The sequence below is a fragment of the Drosophila simulans genome, chromosome 2L (assembly GCF_016746395.2).
Source record: "Drosophila simulans strain w501 chromosome 2L, Prin_Dsim_3.1, whole genome shotgun sequence".
In the NCBI taxonomy this organism is placed as follows: Eukaryota; Metazoa; Arthropoda; class Insecta; order Diptera; family Drosophilidae; genus Drosophila; species Drosophila simulans.
Window position 1 is genome coordinate 23,074,615 of NC_052520.2, and position 22,085 is coordinate 23,096,699.

The following is a 22,085-nucleotide window of genomic DNA, read 5'->3' on the forward strand; positions in this document are numbered from 1 at the left end:
TTTTCTATTATTTCTAAGTTATTTTTAAATAACTTGGTTATTATTATTTGTCAATACTCCATTAATCTTCTCCTGTATTATATCGAAATCCCTGCTATCTGGAGATCCCGCTAACCATTTCCATGCGCTACCTAACATTTCGATATGCCTTTTCTTCTTATGCTTAACTCTTAGATTGCCGATTAATGTTTGGGATTTCTTAACTTCCTCAATGATAAAAGGTAGTATTGGGTCATATGATTTTAGTTTGGTTTTTGCTGTGACGTAAAGTTTTTCAAGAGTGTTCTGGTATTGTTCTAGATCAATCACGTGAATTAATCGAAACGTTCCTGTCTGTACTTTTGCTAGTCCAGTCGTCAACGGTACTATTTCGGAATTGGTGTAATCAATTATTTGTACTTCAGCTGTGCATGCAGCCAGTAGGAACCTGTAAGAACCTCTTAATGAAGTTTTAGTTTCGTATTAGTCCTTTGTAAATAAATCTTCCTGTTTCTGTCAAAACAGTTGTGTTCCTGTCCTCTTTTACTATTTCTTTCTTGTATCTAGATGACAGCTTGGTTCCCAATCTTTGTTGTTCTTGACGTAAATTTCGTCGCCTGCCTTATAGGTTTTTACAAAGTCTTTTGTTTCGTTGTGGAATTCTAAATCTTTCTCCTGTTTATTTATAAGTTTTTCAATGGTTTCTTGTCTTTCTGCTTGTTGTAGGTTAGGATAATTTGCTACTTTCCTACCAAAAAATAAAAAAAATTTATTTTATTTTATGGAACTATGTAGTTTTTCTGCCTTTTGACATCTCATGATTTCAGTTAAGGTTGAATGAAAACGTTCGATTTATCCGTTTGCCGCGCTATGGTAGGGTGGAGTTTTGAACACTTCTATATTATATTTCTCCTGCATCATTCTCATTATTGGACCTGAACTTAGCGATTTTTCGTTATCTATTACCACGATTTTTGGTATACCAAAATTCCTTAGTACTTCCTCTAGAGGTTGTTTCACATGTTGGGTCGCCCTGGACTTTACGATTTTCGCTTGCGCATATTTAGAAAACTTTTCAATCGCGGTTAGGACAACTTATTTACAGGTCAAGTACAGGTCGATATGGACAATATGACCTGGATATTGGGGTATAGGTGTTCTCTGTATTTCGGGCTTATTCGGATGTCTCTCGTATTTGTGTTCTTTACAGACGCTGCATTCTTTTACGATTTTCTCAATTTTAGCTCTAATTTGTGGGAAATAGAAGTTTTCTAATATTTGCTGTTTATTTTCTTTTGCACTACGATGAGCTCTTTTGTTTTCGTTAGGTCAGTTACCATTTTTGATGCAAATCTGGTCCTGAATTTACTAAAATGCTGCGGGTATACTTCTTGTAGGAGGCCTAAAGTGCGTTCGTCCGAGTGAAGTCCATTTATAACAGAAGGGTTTAGTCGTTTTTTTAAGATATCAACAAGTTTTCCAAAATCGAATAAGGGTTCCTCTATGGTTTTTTATAAGAGGCCTGGTTTCCTATTTTCAGTATTATTTGATTCTTGAAGACGTTTGTGTGAATGGGTGGTCTACTTAATGCGTCTGCTACTACGTTTGATTTCCCTGGCTTGTGTAAAAGTTCATGATTATATTCTTCAAGGATTGCTTTCCAGCGCTTCATTTGGTCATTCCTACTTTTGGGACTTGTGGCATACGTGAGTGATTCGTGGTCTGTGAAAATCTTTACATTAGTGGAACCGTAAAGGTAATTGCGAAGTGTCTGTACCGCCCATATGATGGCAAGCATCTCCTTTTTGTTTGCTCCTCGGCTTTACTCAGAGTTCTTGAAATAAACATTATGGGTTTATCTTTGAAGTGGGCGGAAATGCTTGTTGTTGCGGCTGCTGCGGCAGATTCCTCCAGAAATTAAACGCCCGGGATCGACTTCAAATTTTGCACTTTATTCTCGCACTTGTAAATTAAGACTGCCTTAAAACTAATATTGGAAATACCGCGGGACCGCGGAGTGGTGAATACCTTGCGGGAAGGGAGGAGAGCGAGAGGAGAGAAGGAGAGCGCGAGCAGCGGTGCTTGCGAGCCGTGGAGGAGCTTTGAGTACAAGCATTGGCCGCTTACACTGCCGCTCAACTCTTTGCGCCCTTCTGGCGTGAACATTCTACACCCCCCCCTTTGTGGACAGGGCGTTTTATGGTGCCGCGAGACGTACGGATCTCAACGACTCGAATGCGATCGTCGGCTCCTGGAAAGGCAGAAACAATTCTGCCGAGCCGCCATTCGTTCGATGGTAGATTGTCCTCCTTGACAACTACCATATCGTCGGCTTGGAGGTTCCTGGTCGGAAATTGCCATTTGTTTCGTTTATGGAGTTCTTTAAGATTCTCCTCTTTCCACCGTGCACTAAACTGCTGATGTTGTGCCTTGAGGTGTTGCCATCGATTTATTATCGACTTGGCTTCGCCCTTTATCTCGGGTTCCGCCGTGGAAAGCAACGGCCCTCCAATAAGGAAATGGCCTGGTGTGAGGGCCAACAAATCTGAGGGATCTTCGGACATAGGGGAGAGGGGTCTAGAGTTGAGGCAAGCCTCAATCTTAGCGAGAAGCGTCGCCAGCTCCTCAAATGTATATTTGCGGACTGACGTCGATTTAAAGAACAGGGTTTTGAAGCTTTTCACCCCTGCTTCCCACAAACCCCCCATATGTGGAGCTCCTGGTGGGATGAACCGCCATACGAGTCCCTGATGGCTATATGCATCAGTCACGGACTCTTTGATAGCTTGGAGAAAGTCCCTGGAAATCACAGTTGCCGCCCCCACAAAGGTCTTACCATTATCCGAATGGACCCGCTGAGGACAACCGCGCCTCGCTACGAAACGAGCAAAGGCCGCTAGAAATTTCTCGGTTGTTAGATCGGAAGTGGGTTCCAAATGGATAGCCTTCGTGGAAAAGCACACAAACACACAAACATATCCCTTCGTTATGAGACACGCTCTCCCTGTATAATTTTTTATTTCGAAAGGGCCGGCATAGTCGATACCCGTGTAGGTGAACGCCCTCGAGAAGGAGACTCTATCTGTCGGGAAATCGCCCATCAGCTGTGTTTGGAGTCTCTTCTTGTAAATCGTGCAAATCTTAAACGGATTGACCGCAGCCTTCACCAGATTCTTGATTTTAGGAATCCAATACTTCGATCGGATCAGGCGTACGATCAATTGACTACCGCCATGAAGAGTAATCTGGTGAGTAAATTGGACGATGAGGCGCGACAGTCTACAGTCATAGGGGAGAATAATCGGATGACGTTCATCATATTGCAGGGTTTTGGAGGCAGTGAGACGGCCGCACGCCCTTAAAAGGCCGTGTTGGTCAATGAACGGGAACAAATTCACCAAAGGACTTGACACTGGAAGAGGCCTTTTCTCGGTCAGATGCTGAAGCTCTTGGCCATATGCTCTGCGCTGCGCAATGGAGGTCAGAGTTCGTTCTGCCTCTCGGATCTCTTCACTTGTAGGTCGTGAACTGGGCAAGAACGAACCTTTGCGGCAGCGTTTAAGGAAGCGTTGAACATAGACCAGAACTCGAAGGGCCTTGTCCAATTTGGAGAAACGTTCGAGAAAGTCGATGGACGGGGCCTTGACAAAATGCACTTTGACCGCGCGCTGGTCTAGCTCTATCACTGGAAGAGTGTCGCTTTGTGCTGGCCATAGCTCCCGTGGCCCTTGCAGCCACTCTGGTCCGTGCCACCAGAGATGGTTTTCTGCCAATTCATGTAGGGATACGCCTCGACTGGCTAGATCGGCGGAGTTTTGTTCTGAGCGAACGTGTGCCCAACAGTCGACTGGCGTCGCCTGCGTGATCTTGGCAACTCTGTTGGCCACAAATGTGGTCCAGTTGTACGCAGGCTTTCGTAGCCAGGCTAAGACGATTGTGGAATCTGTCCAGCAGCGGATATCTGAACTGGCGGAGGGCATGTGCGGAAGGATTGCTGTCACCATTTCGGTTAACAGCACGGCACCACAGAGCTCTAGCCGAGGAAGGGAGACGGTTTTTACCGGGGCCACTCGCGTTTTGGCTGTAAGCAGGCGAGTCAGGATCTTTTGCCCCATCTCGACGCGGATGTATATAGCCGCTCCATAGGCTCTCTGAGACGCGTCACAGAAACCATGGTGCTCTATGATTACCTCAGGCTGGTACCAGATCCATCTCGGAACGCGGATCTGGTTGAGGTCGGAATACTCGTCTAAAAACGATTGCCACCGCTGACTCATTTCAGTGGGAAGCTTATCGTCCCAGCCTAAGTTTTGCAACCAAATCTCCTGCATGAACATTTTTGAACGGATTATGAACGGCGCGAGCCACCCGGCAGGATCGAACAACCTAGCGATTTGGGACAAAACTTCTCGCTTTGTATAGGAGGATTCCACAACTATGTCGGGGGGAACGAAATAGAATTCGTCGGACTTTGCCCTCCACCAAATACCGAGCGTCTTGGCCGTGCTTTCGGCATCGATGTCGAGGAACTCGCTACGAAGGAGGTGTTCGGCCGGGACGTCTTTAAGGACGCTTTTGTTGTTTGAGGTCCACTTTCTTAGCGGAAACCCGGGGGCACTTAGGGCTGCTTGCAACTCTCGAATTGAACTTTGGGCTTCGTTTACGGAATTCGCCCCTGCCAGAACGTCGTCGACGTACATGTGCTGCTGGATGATGCGGCTGGCATTTGGAAATGGCACTTGGATATCCTCTGCCAGCTGTTGCAAGACTCGAATGGCGAGGAAGGGGGCGCAGTTGACCCCGAAGGTAACTGTTTTTAGTTCAAAGTCTAGGATATCTCCTTCCTTGTTTCGGAACAGAATTCTTTGAAACGGGGTATGTTTTGGATCGACCCAGATCTGACGATACATTTTCGTAATGTCTGCACTGAAGACGTATTGAAAATAACGCCATTTCAGGACCTGGATCGTTAGATCGGATTGTAGGACTGGACCAGCATGAAGGATATCATTTAAGCTGGTCCCATTTGCCGACGGACTTGAAGCGTTGAATACAACGCGAAGCTTTGTAGTGGTGCTTTCGGGCTTAACTACCGCGTGATGAGGAAGATGATACGAGGGAGAATTGTGAGTCGGCGGAACTTCTTTCATATGAGCCAGATCCAGGTACTCCTGGATCACGCTGTCATATTGCTCTTTTAAGGGAAAGTCTCTTTTTAAACGATTTTCGTTTCTAAGAAACTGAGATAACGCAATGGACCTTGAATATCCTAAATCGGATCCGGTATTCTCAGGGTCCCGGAACGGGAGCGTCACCACGTACCTCCCGCTTGCGTCTTTTGTTGTTGTTTGGAGGAAGTTCCTTTCACAATAGGAGTCCGACTCTTTTACCATCTTTACTGGTGGATCCTCCACCTCCCAGAACTTACTGAGAAGCGTATCGAGCGAATCAGGGTCGCCTATTTGGTGCACCTGGGTCGTGAAGGATGCGACCCGTTTCGGCTTACCCTTGGAAATCGTCCCCGTTAGCACCCACCCGAAAATAGTTTCTTGGCCAGGAGCGAGCCGCAAATATTTTGTCGGGTGTCATCCATCATTATGGATGGTAGAATGTCAGGCCCGATCAGTACATCAATTTGAGAGCTCTCAAAAAAGGTAGGATCTGCCCAGCGGAGTGCGGGGGGTCCTTCAAAGAATTCCGAGGGATCGGATAGGAGGGCAGTTTGCCTGAGAGCTCCGGAAGGACGTACGCTTCAGTGTCTAACTGTAGACCTGGCTGAGTAGGAGAGCGAATCCCGAAGTGACACAGCTTCGAGGATTTCGCGGAGACCGAATGATTTAACCCGGAGACTTGGGTCTGGGTGTTGCGGAATGGCAACTTGATGATGTTGAACAGGCGTTCTGAAATGAACGTCGCCTCGGATCCCGAGTCGATTAAGGCTCGGGCTCGGTAGTTCGTCCCCAAATGGCACACGTCAATCATCGCTGTGCTCAGTAGGACGGCTGAAGTGCCGGACGCGAAAAAAGTTTGCACCGCTGAGGTGCTTGCCGATGCATTTCTGCTAGAGGGTCTCGGAGGTTGCTGTGTAGGGGGCGAGGTTGAGGAACTCGCATTTTCGGAATTTGGGGGGCTGCGTGCCCTTACATGTAAAGCAGCTGTGTGTGCTTGTGCAGTCACGTAGCTGGTGACCTCTGGCAAAACAATTCAGACATAGCTGCTTCTTTTTTATATAGCCGGAGCGCGAGTCAACAGACATTTGAAGAAAACGCGGGCACAATCTTACCGGATGGTTCTCCTTATAACATAAGTCACACCCTTTCTGTTTGGTGCTGACCTTTGTCTCGAAGGATTGAAGCCTTTTTGGAACTGCCTGAGTCGGCTTCATATCATCGATGGCTTCCAATGTCCGATACCTTTCGCTCAGGAAGGCATTCATTTCTTCCCAAGCTGGGATCTCGGATTTGGTAGTTAGCGACTGTTCCCATAAGGACAGGGTCTGCTTGGGCAGTCTGCTCGCGCAAAGGAAAACCAAGAGACAATCCCAGTTTTCTGTGGATACCTGGGAACGCGCTAGTGCTGTTAAACACCCCTGAATCGTGGATTGTAGCTCTTTTAAAGCATGACCAGATTCTTGCGAAATTGAACTCAAGTTAAAAAGGAGCTTGAGCTGGCTGTTGACTAAAAGTCGCTTGTTTTGGAACCGATCTCGCAGCGCCTCCAACGCCGAAGCAAAACCATCATTCGTGAGAGGAGATTTCGCCACGATGGCTTTTGCTTCGCCACTTGTTTTCGTGAGGAGATGGAATAGCTTCTCGACCGGAGTCAGCCTGGGGTTGTTTACGTAAATTGCCGTGAATAGGTCCCGGAAAGTGGGCCATCGGAGGTAGTCGCCATCGAAGACTTCCGTGTCGCATGGAGGTAAGCGGCAGCCGGACGAAATTAGCGGCTGAGAGGGTGCTTGCGCGACTTGAGGCGTTGCTCTGTCGATTGTTTCGCCAATTTGTGCTGCATATGACTCGTATACTGAGTAGCAGTAGTCATATTTGGCCTGGAGAATAGGCACTGTGTCGAGGGATCCTTCTTGGGCCATTAGGTCAGAGCATGTTTCGTACTCTCTTTCCACTTTGTCCCACTTGTAACGTGTGTAGGGACGGAGAGGCTTGATCAGGAGTGTTGATCTTTGCTTCGAAAAGGCTTACGCGATTGCTGACGGCGATGAATTTATGCAACGCTGCGTTTGCGGGCGTTGGCTGCTCAGAGGATGCCATTTTCTTTGTGGTAGAGCGTGTGACGCGGAGGAAATCAGTCCCGACAGCGGAGGGACTCTCGGATTTTCTCGATAGAGAAGACTCACTAGACGCTCGCGTCACTGGTCGGGAAATGACCAACCTAGGAGTTGTCTTCGAACTGGTCGATGGCAAAACCTTTGCTTTCGGAGTGGGAGTCGCGGTTTTGACCCTGGGACTAACGGACTTGGGTGCTGGCTTACCGCGAGTGGATAGCGGAGATTGCGGGTTGAACTTTTGTTCTTTTCCAGGTGCGGGTGTCTTTTTCTTGTCTCCCTCTAGGGGCATGCTCAGCTATGCCCTAGGAGAAGGAAGTCAAGAAGGCCTGCACGCAAAAAATGTGGAATTGAAAAAGAACCAGACACAGAGGGCACCCAAATCTGGATGGACAAAGGATCCCGTCGGAATTCGGGAGAAAGTTGCAATTGGTATCTGGGGATTGGATCACGAAAGAAAAAAAAAACCCAATTTTTGTGAAATAAGGCCCCAATAGATCTTCAATCAACTGGAAAAAAGCTTAAATGAAGCACAATATAGCTAAAATTCAGTGTGAAAAAATAGCTAGGAGGATTCACAAAAAAAAAACAACAGCTAGAGTGAAGTCCACAAGAAGATATAGCCGTATTGGAGTCTAGAAAAACAATAGCTCAAATTTATAAAAAAAACTATGAATTGCAATTTCTGGAAAAATAGCTAAAAAATAGCTACCAGCTGGAGTCTGGATAATAGCCAAGGATTTATAAAAAATCGCTACCGACTGTAAATCCCGAAAAAAAAATAGCTAATATATAGAAAATAGCTATAAACTTGAATTTATAAAAAAATAGCTATCGGATTTAGGACCACAACGAAAAAATCGCGACAATTTTATTATTTTAATTTAGGAACCAGAAATAGGAGCCAGAAATAGCTTGTAAAAAATTATTATTTGGCTTAAATAATTATTAAATAATCGGGTCAGTTTTTTCTTAAATTTTGTCGTCGGACTTATTTATTTTATTTTATGTTTCGATTCTAGTTTTTTGTCAGGGCAATAAAGAAGAAAGAGGAGACGAAAGAACTTGCACTTGGCAAGCCTATGTAAGTCGCGACTGTGTGTATGTATGTATGTATTATTTGGAGTTTAATAGGGGACTTGCAATATTTATTTATGTATGGAGAAACATACCTATGTAATCTCGGAAGAAAAAAGTCAGGTTTTATTTTATGAGATTTGTGTTTTATTTTGAGCCAAGAGATAAAATTTGTTCTCAGTTCGGGTTCGATATTATTTATTATTGTTTGGTAATATATTTTATTTGTGTATTAAATTGGTTAAATCTATGGAGAGATTCTTATATATGTATGTAGATGTGAATTTTATTGGAATATATGTATGTCAATGGATATGTATGGATATGTATATTTATGTGTATGTAAAATTTTGCTGAATATATGTACATACACTGCGCGTCACAAGGTTAGCGTCCCTTGATCAAAAATCTTTGATGTGAGATAATTAGAAAACTGTTTAAGCGAGAGCTTTGGAAAAATTTTTCCAATAAAAGTTGAACAATTCTATGAATGAAAAGTTTATATGGGCTGCAGTTTGTTGTTTATAGATTTTTATTTAAGTAAAAAAAAAAACAATCCATTATTGGGTAAATAAAAATTGGGTCATCAGGATAATTAAAGTTTTTTCGATTCATTTCGAAAAAATTAGATGATTAACACTCAAATATTCAAATTAGAATTAAATTATTAATAGTTGATCCTCCTTTGTTTTCAAGGACTTCACACGTTCATCTGGAAAGTGAATCATAAGTTTTGGAGGTAATCCAAAGTATCGTAGACCAACCGAGTTTTATTCCAGTGATCGATTCCTCTTGAGTTTACCACCCTCGTATACCTTCCCAGCCAACCATCCCCACACTTTTTCCATTGTATTAAGGTCCTGGGAGTATGGTGGCCATTTCAAAACTTTTACATTTTCGCTTTGAATCCATGTTTTTACCGAACGTCCAGTGTGGATTGGGGCCTTGACGTGCGGAAAATGCCATTCTAGATTTCCTTAAACGTTTTTAAAGTAGGGAAATGCAGTTTTTAATACACAATTATAATCTTTCGCGTTCATTTTTGGTGTTAAAAACTGAAATTCACAGGGGCCGTAATATGACACTGCGCCACATACCATGGAGGTGTCACCCGACTGTAAAAGCGATCCATAATCTGCTTCTCTTTACGCAAATCATGATAGTAATGACTATTACCGTTTGATTCCTCCAGATAAATTTCTGCTCGTCCGAAAATACAACATAATGCCACTCCTTAGACCAGGTCATATGAGCTCTAGAAAAAATCAGTCGTACTTATTTTAGTTATTTTTATCTTACTTTTTTAGTTATTCGTGTTTTAAATGTTTAGCTTTCTTAATCACCCTTTAAATCAACAATTTGCTTGGGCTTTCACCACTTTTTTCTCGAATTTTGGCTGAGGAGTCGTGGGAACTGCAAGGTATTCGACGTATGGACCAGCGATCTGCCGCGTTAAAGACAATGTTATTGCCATCTCTATAGTTTTTTCTAATCTGGTGATGAAAAATACGTGTTAAATTTTTCTCCGAAAGTTAAACAAACTATAATAAAAAAGATAACGGTTCTTCTCAGGACCTCTTTTTTATCCTTAAAGAGAGAGGGTATATCAGCGAACAAAAACAATTACATTGATCGATTTTTGTGCAATGGCAAAATACAAAATATCAGAAGAAACGGAGCGATGTAGGGGGCGCTAATCTGATGATACGCAGTGTACATAAGTTGGATCGGACCGTGTTTGGCAACAAATGCTATAAACCTTTAATATGTAACCGAAAAATATAAAAACAAGAGAAATCCTATAGTTGACCTCCGCAACTATAGGACTACTTAGGTAAAGGAAGTGCAGAAGAGATGGATATATGCCAGGACCAAATAATGATGCAGCAAGCAGAAAAAAATGGCTTAGCAAAAATACTGTCCTTTAAAAATCATTAAAATGGTACAAATTAAACAATTTTTGACACGCACAGTGTATCAAATACTTTTGCAAGACGGACTTAAGCGTTATGAGCATCTTTTAAAATAAATTCCCATTACAGAACAAAATTTTGTTTTTTTTTATAAGCATGCAGAGTTTTTTTTCAATAACTTTTTCAAGGGTTATAGTTTCTTTTTAACAGAAAGGGCGAAGAGTTTACTATTTACTTTGGGAGTCAGGGAATGTTTTTAAATGACTTGTTTTTGAAAAAACAATTTATCATTTCTTCACCGGCCCCAACCAGGTCTAATTTTCTACTTTAACACTTTAAAACACTGAAGGTGGCCAACTAGCTGAATATTTTGGTTTTTAGGTTTGGACAAGTCTAATGAACAAAGCTTTAAAACTGAGAGGCTAGTTTGATTAGAAACGGTCGGACGAGAATAAATATTTCGATTCGCTTGTTCATATTGATGAATAATATATGTATATACTTTATATCATATAAATATTGTGGAAAATGTAAACTGCGTTTAAAAAAATCAAAAAACCCTCTCCAATGATATAAGAAGTAAGTATTGATCGCCTTATTTAAATCGAGCCAATAGCTAAAGCTTAAATAAGCTGTATTCGGATAAATCAAATTTTTGACATTTTAATGCTGAAATCGTTTGTCTACCAATTTCTTTTTGCCCACATCCAGTTTTCGAATGTAAATTTCAAAAAGATTTAAAAATGCTGGAAAATCAAAAAGTTGGTTTTTTCACATTTCTTTTTAATCACAATAACATCGTTTGCCTACCATTTAGAATTTAGAGAAAAAGCTATAGCTTAGAAAATATAAGACATTAATGGCAAGCTCGGCCTACTCAGAAAATAAAGCGTGTGCCCAAAACGTTTGTTAAACCATTAAAAAAATGGTAGACGATCATCTTCAAGACAATAATAATAATAACAACTTAAAAATATAATAATTAATAACAAGGATTGAAATATGTACATACATGTTTAATGCGGCTGAACAGAAACATAATAAACCAACAAAAACGCTCCTCTTCCTGCTTTTATCCCTTTCGTCGTTTGCTTTTCTTACTATGAATATAAAAAATATAGCGTCTGGCAGTGTAAGAAAATCTACATACATACAAACATGTTAAGTTCCAACAGCCACCCACTCAAAGAAAACTTCGCCATATATTGTTTAAATTTTTTTCCACATGTTTTTATTTTTTTTCGATGTGTGTGCGTAAATATGTATGTATATTAAAACAAAGTTTTGCGCGTGGATGTTTTGGGCAGTATTAGGGCGGTAGAATGGGCGTGGCAAAAAGTTTTTTTTTTTGCAAATCTATAGAAATTTTTAAGACTAAAAAATGGCAAAACATTTTTTCTGTGTTGGCGTGCCAGTTTTGTGGGGTTTGTGGGCTTTAGAGTAGGCGTGGCAACATGAGTCAACCAACTGGCGCTGCGTCTGTATCTGGAAACTGCATTTATAATCTCAATTTTATAGGTTTTACAGTTCCTGGGATCTTGACGTTCTTACGGACAGACGGACATGGCTAGATCGACTCGGCTATTGATCCTGATCAATAATATATATACTTTTATGGTCGGAATCGCTTCCTTCTGTCTGTTACATAATTTTCAATGAATCTAGTATATTCCTTTACTCTCGAAAACTGGACGTGGGAAAAAAGAACTAATTGGTGGGCAAAAATGCGCAAACGATTCCAGCTTTCAAATTGGAAAAATTCGATTTTTCCGAACACAGCTCCTTGTAGAGAATATCAAACACATTAGAATAACAAGATGCGTAACGGCCATACATTTGTTTTGCGCTGTGCAGCCACTTTTTTTCTGAAGACCAAAATTTACCATTATCCGCTCGCGGAGCATTGAGAAATAAAATAACGGCCGCTGCATGCATACCCTCGCAGAGAGAGTGGTATCTGATAGATGGGGTTTTCGACTATAACGTTATCTTTTTTCGTTTAAACTTCCTTTAAGGAGAGTGCGCGCGAGAAGCGAAGGGAACGAGCGATAAACCAAGTACAGAATATTCTGTACTTTAATTACCATATGTTTTCAAAAGACACGTTTTTCGTTTTGTTTTGTTCCATTCTGTGCTTGTTGTTAAATATGTTATTAACTATAATATTATTATATTTTATAATAATTCTATAATTTCTTCGTCAAACGACTACTAATTTTATTTAAAATATAATCCAAATTCGACATAGACATCCGCGCATAGTTAAGGAACCTTTCTAAGTGGTTTCGTAAGTCATTATGTAAATAATTGGATTCGACTTTTTAATTTCTATTGCAGTTAAGGGGGTGGACCCGCATCATAATGTAGAAGCTATTGGGGTTAAAACACTATTACGGAACATTTTTCTTTTTTAATTTGCCTTTTTAAAATCAAAGTATTCTTTAAGTAGAATTATCTGATTTTAATTCAATCACGTTAACTACATTGAGTAAGTGTTGATACTCTATACAGAAACACACATACCGGAACAATGCACAGGTCTTCAAAACAGCTAAATTAGTTGCGTTTTCCTCAACACAGGTTTTGGGAAATTTTTTAAAACTACTAATTGAGCTTGTTTGATACTGTATCAATAAGTAATTTAAATATTTTGTAAGTTCCACTGCATTTAAGACTCTTTTTCAAGAAAAAAAACAGGGAGAACGTTGTTTTGGCATGTAAATAGAAATTGACAAACTAAAATTGAAATGAAACAAAATCGTAACAGTTTTGGGCTGTATTAAATTCTGAAACAAACTTGCACTGCGTCCACATCTCCATAATCTCCATGCTTAATCCTTATCTTTAAGCTTTTGCAGTTTCCGAAATCACAGCGTTTATGTGAACAGATAAAGATGGCCAAACTGATTTGACTAGCGAATATATATTTATTTTATAGGGTGGGAAAGACCTCCATCTACCTATTACACACTTTTAAACAAATCCAGTATACCCTTTTACTCTACGTATATATATGTATATTTGATTTAATTTAGTTGAATTTGTGGTTTGTATATTTTATTGAGGCAAAAAACAGCAGTTTAGCAGCGGACGATGATAGTGAATTTTGGACAGTGTTTTAAAAAAAACAAAATGTATATATATATATGTATGTGCGCTTGGATACCAGCGGATCACCGTGAGACGAATTAGGGGGCCGGTATTGGCAAAGTGCTTGTTTATGCACTTAAAAAAAAAGAAGTAATCACGGTGGCTGGGCGCATGTACTTATATATTTTCACTTTTCACTTGATACGGATGGACGGAAAGAATGAACGCCGTTGGAAAAACGAAAATGGCGACCACGGACGGAATAGGATTTAAAGCCGTACTTATCTTGATTTTTCCGCAAGGAGCGCTGGCAGGATCAGGAAGAATCCGGCTCGAAGGACCATGAAATGAAGTGGGCGGAAATGCTTGTTGTTGCGGCTGCTGCGGCTGATTCCTCCAGAAATTAAACGCCCGGGATCGACTTCAAATTTTGCACTTTATTCTCGCACTTGTAAATTAAGACTGCCTTAAAACTAACATTGGAAATACTGCGGGACCGCGGTGTGGTGAATACCTTGCGGGAAGAGAGGAGAGCGAGAGGAGAGAAGGAGAGCGCGAGCAGCGGTGCTTGCGAGCCGTGGAGGAGCTTTGAGTACAAGCATTGGCCGCTTACACTGCCGCTCAACTGTTTGCGCCCTTCTGGCGTGAACAATCTTCTTGGGACAATACTGCTCCTATCGCATAGTCTGAGGCGTCTGTTGTCAGTTGGAATTCCTTTTTAAAGTCAGCGTGAATTAACATAACTTCCTCAGATGCAAGAGTTTTCTTTAGCTTCATAAAAGCGTCCATTGCATTTTTATCGAGCCTTATTAGAGTTTAGCTTGAAGCAGTCTTGGAGATTCGGCCTCGGCCCTCCTCCCCTCTTAAAAGGGCTGAAAGGGGTTTAGCCAGTTTTGCGTAGTCTTTTATGAAACGTTGATAAAATCCTGAAAGTCCCAAAAAGGATCGAAGGTATTTAAGTGTCTTGGGAGTAGGGAATTCTGCGCTAGCTCTTACTTTTTCTGGACTTGTTTTAATTCCACCGTCCGCTATCAAAAATCCCAGGAATTCTACCTCCTTTTTTAAAAATTCGCACTTGTCCAACTGAAACTTCATATTTGCCTCTTCTAAAGTTCGGAAAATTTTACTAATGTCGCTTGCATGCTGTTCTTCTGTTTTGCTAAATATGATGATGACGATAGACGTTTTTGGGCGTTTTTGATCCCAAATGGTAATCTCGTAAACTCATATTTACCCTGATTCACTGAAAAAGCAGTTTTCTCTATGTCGGATTTCCTTAAGGGAATCTGATGGAAACCGCTTTTTAAATCTATAACGGAAAATAACCTTTTTTTTTTCTAACTGTGCAAGGATAAAATTAATGTCTGAGATCGGGTACCTATCGGGAATGGTGGCCATATTCAACTTCCTATAATCAATCACCATTCTGAATTTTTTTTGGCCCGATACATCTACCTTCTTAGGTACGATCCATATCGGAGAGTTGTAGGGCGATCGTGATGGTCTTATGACTCCATTTTCGAGTAACTCCTGTAGTTGTTTTCCTACTTCTTTCCTGAGTGCTTCTGGATAAGAATAGTGTCTTCAATAAATAGGGTCGGTGTTAGTACCTCTAATCGTTGCTACCACTTTTGTTGTAAACGTTAATTTCTCGTTTGGGTCGCTGAAGAGTTTTTGGAATTCTGAGCAGATCTTTTTCATGATTGGTTTTTGAATGTTATTGGCGTGTTCTAGTTGGAGATTGTTTACTTCTCGTGTGGGTTGTTGATTTAATTTAATTTTTAGTTTGTTTGCTATCATTATGAATCCCTTGAAAATATGTCTATTCCTATTTCTCTTATTGTGTCATTTCCTATTAGCGCCTCAAAGGACTCGAGTGCTGGCAAAAGGAAAAATTTGAGATAACTGTTTTTGAACCCGAACGGGTTGGCTATTACGTGGTGAGTCACTAAAACGGTGCCAGCAACAGATCTTACATGGAAAGGTTTTTTATTTTTTTTTGGATTTGTTGCATATTTTGGGTGTATGTAATTTTTATTGGAGCCTGTGTCTATAAGCATTTTGATCATTCCTCGCTCACCGATTCTGCAGTTTATGTACTGTAAGGAGGAGTATGTTACTCTAAAAAATTAAGATCAACGAAGTCGGATTCCAATGGTTCGTTGTTGTATTCTTGTGCCTCACTATGTTCGGAAGCTGATACTTCCTCAACTTCAGACACATATTGTTCTGCGTTTTCCAGGTATTGCTGTTCGTCCCCAGTTGTCACATGGAAGTTCCTTTGTCTTTTGTCAGTCTGTCCAAATGTCTGCTGTGCCAATGGTCTTTTAGTTATGGTGTCGTTAAAAGGTCTGTTCATGTAGTTTATGCGTCTTGCCTGCACTTGGGACTTTGAGGGGGTGCCGAAAAGTGGTTTCCCTGTGGTTGGTTACTACTTCTGTAATATTGCTGTTGTTGCTGTGGTGGGTTATGAACCCACCGAGGAGTTTGCGGCATATAGGCCAATTGGGGTATGTTTCTTCTTGGCAAGGGTGGTTTCGGCATTTATTTTTTCAAAATTTTAGTTCGGCAGTAGCAAAAATAAGTGAGCGGAATTGGCAAAAATGAAGAAATAATTATGTGGGAAATGAACCAGATCAGGGAACTAAAATGAACGATGAAACAGAGAGCAAGAGAGTAACGCGCAGTGGCAACGCTTATTAATGGAAAAAACAAAAGAAGCATTTGGAGTAGAACGGTAAACGAGCGCAGTCACGAGTTTTTCAATCGCGCTATATGCTTATGTAACTAGAGCTACACAATTGTCATCAAACAATTAAATAATAATAAGCAAGAACTATTGTCATTACACAATATAAAGTGTACTATAAATAATTGTCATTAAACAATAAAGTAACACTATAAAACTACTACATAGGCAAGAACTATTGTCATTAAACAATATAAAGTGTACTATAAACAATTGTCATTGAACAATAAAGTAACACTATAACGTAAACTTGCTACAATTTTGGGGGCCCGTCCGGGAAGGCCCAAGTTGTGTAACTTAATAAGTCCTATAGTCCGGTGGTCCTCTTTTACAGATGGCTCCGTTTTATAGGGTTGATGTGCGTCGTCTCCTTGGGCTGGGTGTTATCCAGGCGCAACGTCGACTCTCCTGAGTCCTCAGTAAGTCCGGCTATTATGCCAGAGGTGAAGACGTCTTAGGAAGATTAGGATGGAGGGCGTGACTTTGCCCCCGTGGTCTTTCGATGGCCTTTTGGCTCAACGAGAATGTTCAATTAAAACAATTGGTATTTTACGGCCAAGTGCCGGAGTAGCTGATCTTTATTGTTAAAGTGCAAGCTTAGAACTGAATACAAAAGAATATGAAAAGTGTGGATCTACCCTGGCTCCAATGCATCACGCCATAAACCCATGGTCGGCAAGCCGACTCAGCATTTATGCAACATACCTTGGTACCCCGGATAAGGGGTGTCCAGTTGCTGTTGCTGACCGTTCGTAGCGCAGAGCGCTGAACTCCGTTGGGGCGCGTCAGCATTGTTTATATGTGGTAACTTAGTGTTTGTGTATTGTTGACATGAATGTCTGTGCTCTTAGTTGTTAACGATCTTGCTACGCCAGGCTGCTTGTCTATTGTTTTCCGGAAGTTTACGAACTCCGATCCGTTGATGATAGCTGATCGTTCGAATGTAACAAGATGTGTTCCTTTGACGAGCACCTCTGGGCCGCCGTCCGTGCTGATGCGGGCTGTTGCCTCGTTGATGATGACTATGCCGTCATCTATAGGCATTACTGCCCTAAGGTGGCTGGATTGCGTGTGGCATTGGGCTTTATTTCCCGCATGGAGTGAGCGGGCGCAGGTTTCGCGTCGAGACCGCTCGCAGAAGGTGCTGTGCGTGGTCTCCATGCACTCGGTGACCGAAAAGGTGTCTTCCTCGCACTCTGCTAGGATGTCTTCATCGAGTCACAGGATTGTCTGGTAATGTGATACTGGGTATACGAGAACCTTCTTACATCTGACCTTCACACTAGGATAGGCTATTAGTATGTGAATAATGCTGTCGGACTGAAGAACCCTAATCTTAGAGGCTTCTAATAAGCTAACTATTTGATTGTCTTGTTCAATTAATGAGCTTAGATCGGCATGATTAAGGATTGTGGGATTTACTATGTTAGCTTTAGCCAATGTTATTGTGAGAATTAAATTTTGGATCTCTGTTGTCAGCATTCTATTTCTCGCTAGTAGTGCCTCGTACAGATGCGGGGTGTCGACCAAGTCGTTGTTTCGGGCTTTCATAATTTTTTTCACGGTGTCGGTCAGTTTGTTTATTTGTATTTGGGTTTCGGAATTTATATTAATTTGTCTGGAGTTGGAATCCACTAGCTGAGCTTCGGTCATTTTGATCTTTAGAAAATCTGAGGCGTCGGGAGTTCCCGCAACTACCTTAAGAGCTGTACCTAAGAAGTCTAAGCTTCTAGCGATACGGTGATGTATTTTTAGAACGGACAATAAGTAAGGTGATCTGTATCGACGTCTAACAACTTTCGCATATGCGACTGTGGAAAGGAAGCGGACAATTTCTTTGTTTCATCTACCATGTAAATATAATCAGACAGGTTGCTCGAATGCCTCAGGCAATTACGATGCTCAAACACCAGTACATCTCCGTCTACGACGGGAATGTAGTTGGCGTGGGAAAAGTCGGTAATCCGAGCACTTGCCACTGCCAGGGTGATGAGTGTTATGAGGGCGAACCTGCAAACCAAACGTAGAATGAGACCACGGCATATTAGCTTAAATCAGGCTTACTACTGGAAATTTATATAAATTTGCCTCCTCGCCCTCTACGTTTAGTTGCTGCTATTTAAAGACGAATAAAAAAACATAAGGAATATCTTAAAGCTAACTAAAAGTGGGGGGACCTATTTTAGGTTGTCCTTATGGACCACCCTCCCCTTAATAAAAACAGACGTTCCTAGGTCTGCCTGCACTGTTTGTTCTGTGCACAATGGTGTCAGTTTGTTTCCAAGCCTTTTATTGTTTTTGACAAAAACCTCGTCTCCTACCTCAAAAACACGGTTTTGTCTAGCTGGGTTGCATCTTTCGATGTTGTTCTTCTGGGCCTTTATCAGCTTGTCTCTAACGCCTAGGCAGCGATCATCGGAACCCGAGTGGAGGATCTCGACCGGTTTCTCCTGAGTGACAGAATGTAGGGTCTTATTGTACTCTACCGTTGCCCTTAAGATTAACTCTGTCGTATCGCTGATTTTCTTGTCCAGTTTAAGACCCCTGGCGATTTCTGTCAAGGTGCTGTGGAACCGTTCCACTTGACCGTTTGACGAGCTATGCAGAGGGGGCGCGTTCACAATGTCAATGTGGTAGCTATTCTTAAGTAGCGAGGTGACGGTTTCAGAGTTAAAGGCGGCTTCATTGTCGCAATATATTGTTCGGATTTTTGGGAACACATTTACGAGTTGAAGCAGGGGCCCCGTGACGTCCACTATTGTTCTGGACAGCACTGGTTGCACTATTGCAAACTTTGAGAATTTGTCAACGCATGTTAAGAATTGCTTCTTATCGGTTGAGAAAATATCAATGCGCAACATTTCGCCGGTATAGCTAGGTATGGGTGTCTCCCCGAGCTCCTGTTTTCTAGGGTGCCTGTCATATTTGGCCTTGGTGCATATTCTGCAATTTGCGACCACTTCCTTTGCCAGGCTGCTCATTTTGGGGAAATAATAGTCGCGCAGTACTTGCTTGGTATTTTCCTGAGCCGCCCTGTGTGCACGATTGTGTTCTGTCGTGATAATTTTCAACTGCTCATTTCTATTGGTAACGTCTATCACCATATTCTTACAGTATCGAAACTGCGTAGCCGGGAAATGAGAAATTAAATCGTGTTGAAAACTTGCCAGGGTGGGCAGATCGCAGTGTATCGCATTCACGACTTCGGGGTTTACTACCTCCTTCAGCATTTCTAAAATGGTGCTTTTGTCGGTAAAATTGATTAAGTGGCGAGTTTTACTACGAAACAATACCAAGCTTCGCTTCAGTCGGAAACGTGCTTCTTCTATAACAATCTGATTTCTGAAGCAGTTCACCGGTTGGTCTGTCGTTTCGACCGTGTAGGTCAATGACAGTTCGCTGTGAATAGTCGCAGCGTCTGACTGAGGCTCATTTTGTAGGGCATTGATGTTCTGCCTAGAAAGAGCGTCAGCCACATGGTTGTCTTTTCCCGGTTTGTAGTGGATTTTTGCGTTATGGTCATCAATGTACGCTTTCCATCTTTTTATCTTCGGGTTTGGGTTCCGATCGGACACCGCGAATGTCAACGGCTGATGGTCCGTATAAATATTTATATCGCGAGTGCCGTAGAGACAGTGCTGTAACTTGCCTAAGGCCCACACTATGGCCAACAACTCTCTTTCATTTGTGGAGTAGTGTGACTCGCTTTCTTTTAGGGTCCTGGAGATCATAGTGATGGGTCTTTTATCTTGCGATAAAACCGCACCAATACCGTTAGCAGAAGCATCCGTCGTTAGATCGAATGGCTTCCTAAAATCGGGGTATCTGAGAATTACATCTTCAGAAGCCAAGACGTTTCTCAGCCTCTCAAATGCATCTCTCTGCAAATCACCGAGCTCGATAGGAGTTTTCTTGGACATGTGTTTGCTGATAGAGCCGTTTACTCCTTTCAGCAAGTCCGTCAAGGGCCTCGCGATCCCCGCAAAGTCCTTCACGAAGCAACGGTAATAACTGGCCAAACCCAGAAACGACCTTAGCTCATACAAATTTGTAGGCTCTGGGTATTCCTTTATGGCCTTTACCTTTTCTGGGTCGGTTTTTGCACCTCCATTGGTAACAATGAACCCCAGATATTCAACACTCTGCTTAAAGAAGTGTGTCTTTTCGCTGGATACCTTCATGTTGGCATTGCACAGGCTTTTTAAAACCCAATCTATATGCTTGACGTGGTCATTTTCGTTTTCGGAAAAAATAATGACGTCATCTACGTAAACATAGCACGATTTGCCAATTTGCTCTCGTAGGACGTCGTCGATCGCTCTTTGGAAGATGCTTCCCGCATTCTTCAATCCGAACGGTAACCGACAAAACTCATACTTTCCGCCGCTTACCGAAAAAGAGGTCTTTTCACGGTCATGTTCGGCCAAGTATATCTGGTGGTAGCCGGACTTTAGATCTAACGTCGTAAAGTACTTAGCTTTTCCTAAGTTCGCCAGTATCATGGGGATGTTTGGCATTGGGTACTTATCAGCGATGGTCTTTTCGTTAAGTTTCTTAAAGTCTATAACCAAACGCTTATTTTTGTTCCCCAATTCATCGTGGCCTTTTTTGTCCACAACCCAAGTTGGGTTGTTGTACGGCGACTTTGAAGTTCTGATGATGCCTTTCTGCAGTAAGTCTGCGATTTCTCGCTTGACAAACTCAGACACACCCAACATTATCGCAATTATGATGCTGAAGCTTCTCAGAAACAGAACCATAATTTATCGTACCTTTCTTTGCGTCGAGTTTTGCTCCCACCTGAGCCAGGAGGTCAAACCCTACAATACCATCGAATGGTGACAGTGCGTCCAAAAGGAAGAACGCAGATATCTGGCAGATATCTGGCGGCATATCTATGGTAGCCTCGGATTCCCTAGCCAAGGCTAAAGCTGAGGGAAAATCCTTGGGCTGCGCCGGCAAGACTATGGCCCTCAAGGGCTTCCTAAGACCGGCAATGAACGCGTGGAGAGCATCCTCTCTAACTTCATTGTTAAACAGAATAGCACTACCCGGTTCGTGAGTCATAACGATCTTGTTTGTTATTAACGTCAATCGTTTTTCTACCTCGTCATAATACTGCATTAGGCTAAGGTCTCCTTGCCTAACTGTTTCAAGTCCCTGCCGAAGTACACGCAGCGACGTTTAGTCCGCGTAGGTGCAATCTAGTCGAGCAATAATAGCATCGAAATTTAAGACTGTGTTATGGGCAACTAGTAGCCCTCTCGCTGACCCCCTAATTTTGTTTCTGATAATCGAGACGGCCTGATAATGCGCCTCGCTACCCTCATACCGTTTGAAGATTTCGTATGCGTCTACGGCTGACTGCCGCCACGACACATAGTCGTCCTGCTCCCCCGAAAAATCTGGCAATATCTTCACAATGTCCAGCTTGACTCCGCATGGTATGCTAGGGTCTGGTTGTATTTTCTGGTATGCCTCTATTTGTGGTGCTTCCACACGCAAGCACTGCATTTGTTTTTTAACTTCATCTAACTGTGCCTGGAACTTTTGATTTAGTCTGCTTTCCTGTTCGGTCAAAGCCTGGTTAACAGCTCCAGCTATAATAGCTTGTAGCTGTGCAGCGTCCATGGCTGCAGGGCTATCTGTAGTATTCGGACAAAAACCTACTGACTCTAAATCAAACTCGTCGTGTCTCTATATGCCGTCCAACTCATTTACCATTGGTTGACACTTCGCACATATATTTCACTATCTAAGTGCGCGAGAAATGGAAATCGACAAAATTTCCTTCAAAAGAACAGGCTTGCGCAAAGGAATAATTTATTTACTATTTATTATTTATTATTCATTCCTTTGGGCAGCAATAGCTCACAGTAACTTGGGGTATGCAACGGTAAATAACACTTTGGTAAAAGTATGCAACGGAAATTCAACTTCCTAAAAGCACGCAACAAATTGTTAGCTTTTTATTTTTTATTTACTGCCGAATTAA

The 22,085-nt window shown here is 42.1% G+C and overlaps 1 protein-coding gene across 1 annotated transcript; it reads right to left on the reverse strand.

The window, feature by feature from the left end:
• Positions 1–389: 389 nt before the first annotated feature.
• LOC120285216 lies at positions 390–5,961 on the reverse strand. The gene is made up of 4 exons (XM_044922835.1): positions 5,729–5,961; positions 5,073–5,211; positions 3,026–4,940; positions 390–427 (listed from the first exon to the last, which is right to left on the reverse strand). The coding sequence occupies exons 1-4, from the start codon at positions 5,959–5,961 to the stop codon at positions 390–392; spliced, it is 2,325 nt and encodes a 774-aa protein (XP_044778770.1).
• Positions 5,962–22,085: the final 16,124 nt, after the last annotated feature.

Coding starts and splice junctions, on each gene's coding strand:
- LOC120285216 (XM_044922835.1), bottom strand. CDS start 5,961: ATGATTGACGTGTGCCATTTGGGGACGAACTACCGAGCCCGAGCCTTA. Junction 5,212..5,728: donor CTACAGTTAGACACTGAAGC/GTACGTCCTTCC, acceptor TCAGTTTCTTAG/AAACGAAAATCGTTTAAAAA. Junction 428..3,025: donor GAGGGCGTTCACCTACACGG/GTATCGACTATG, acceptor AGGTTCTTACAG/GTTCCTACTGGCTGCATGCA.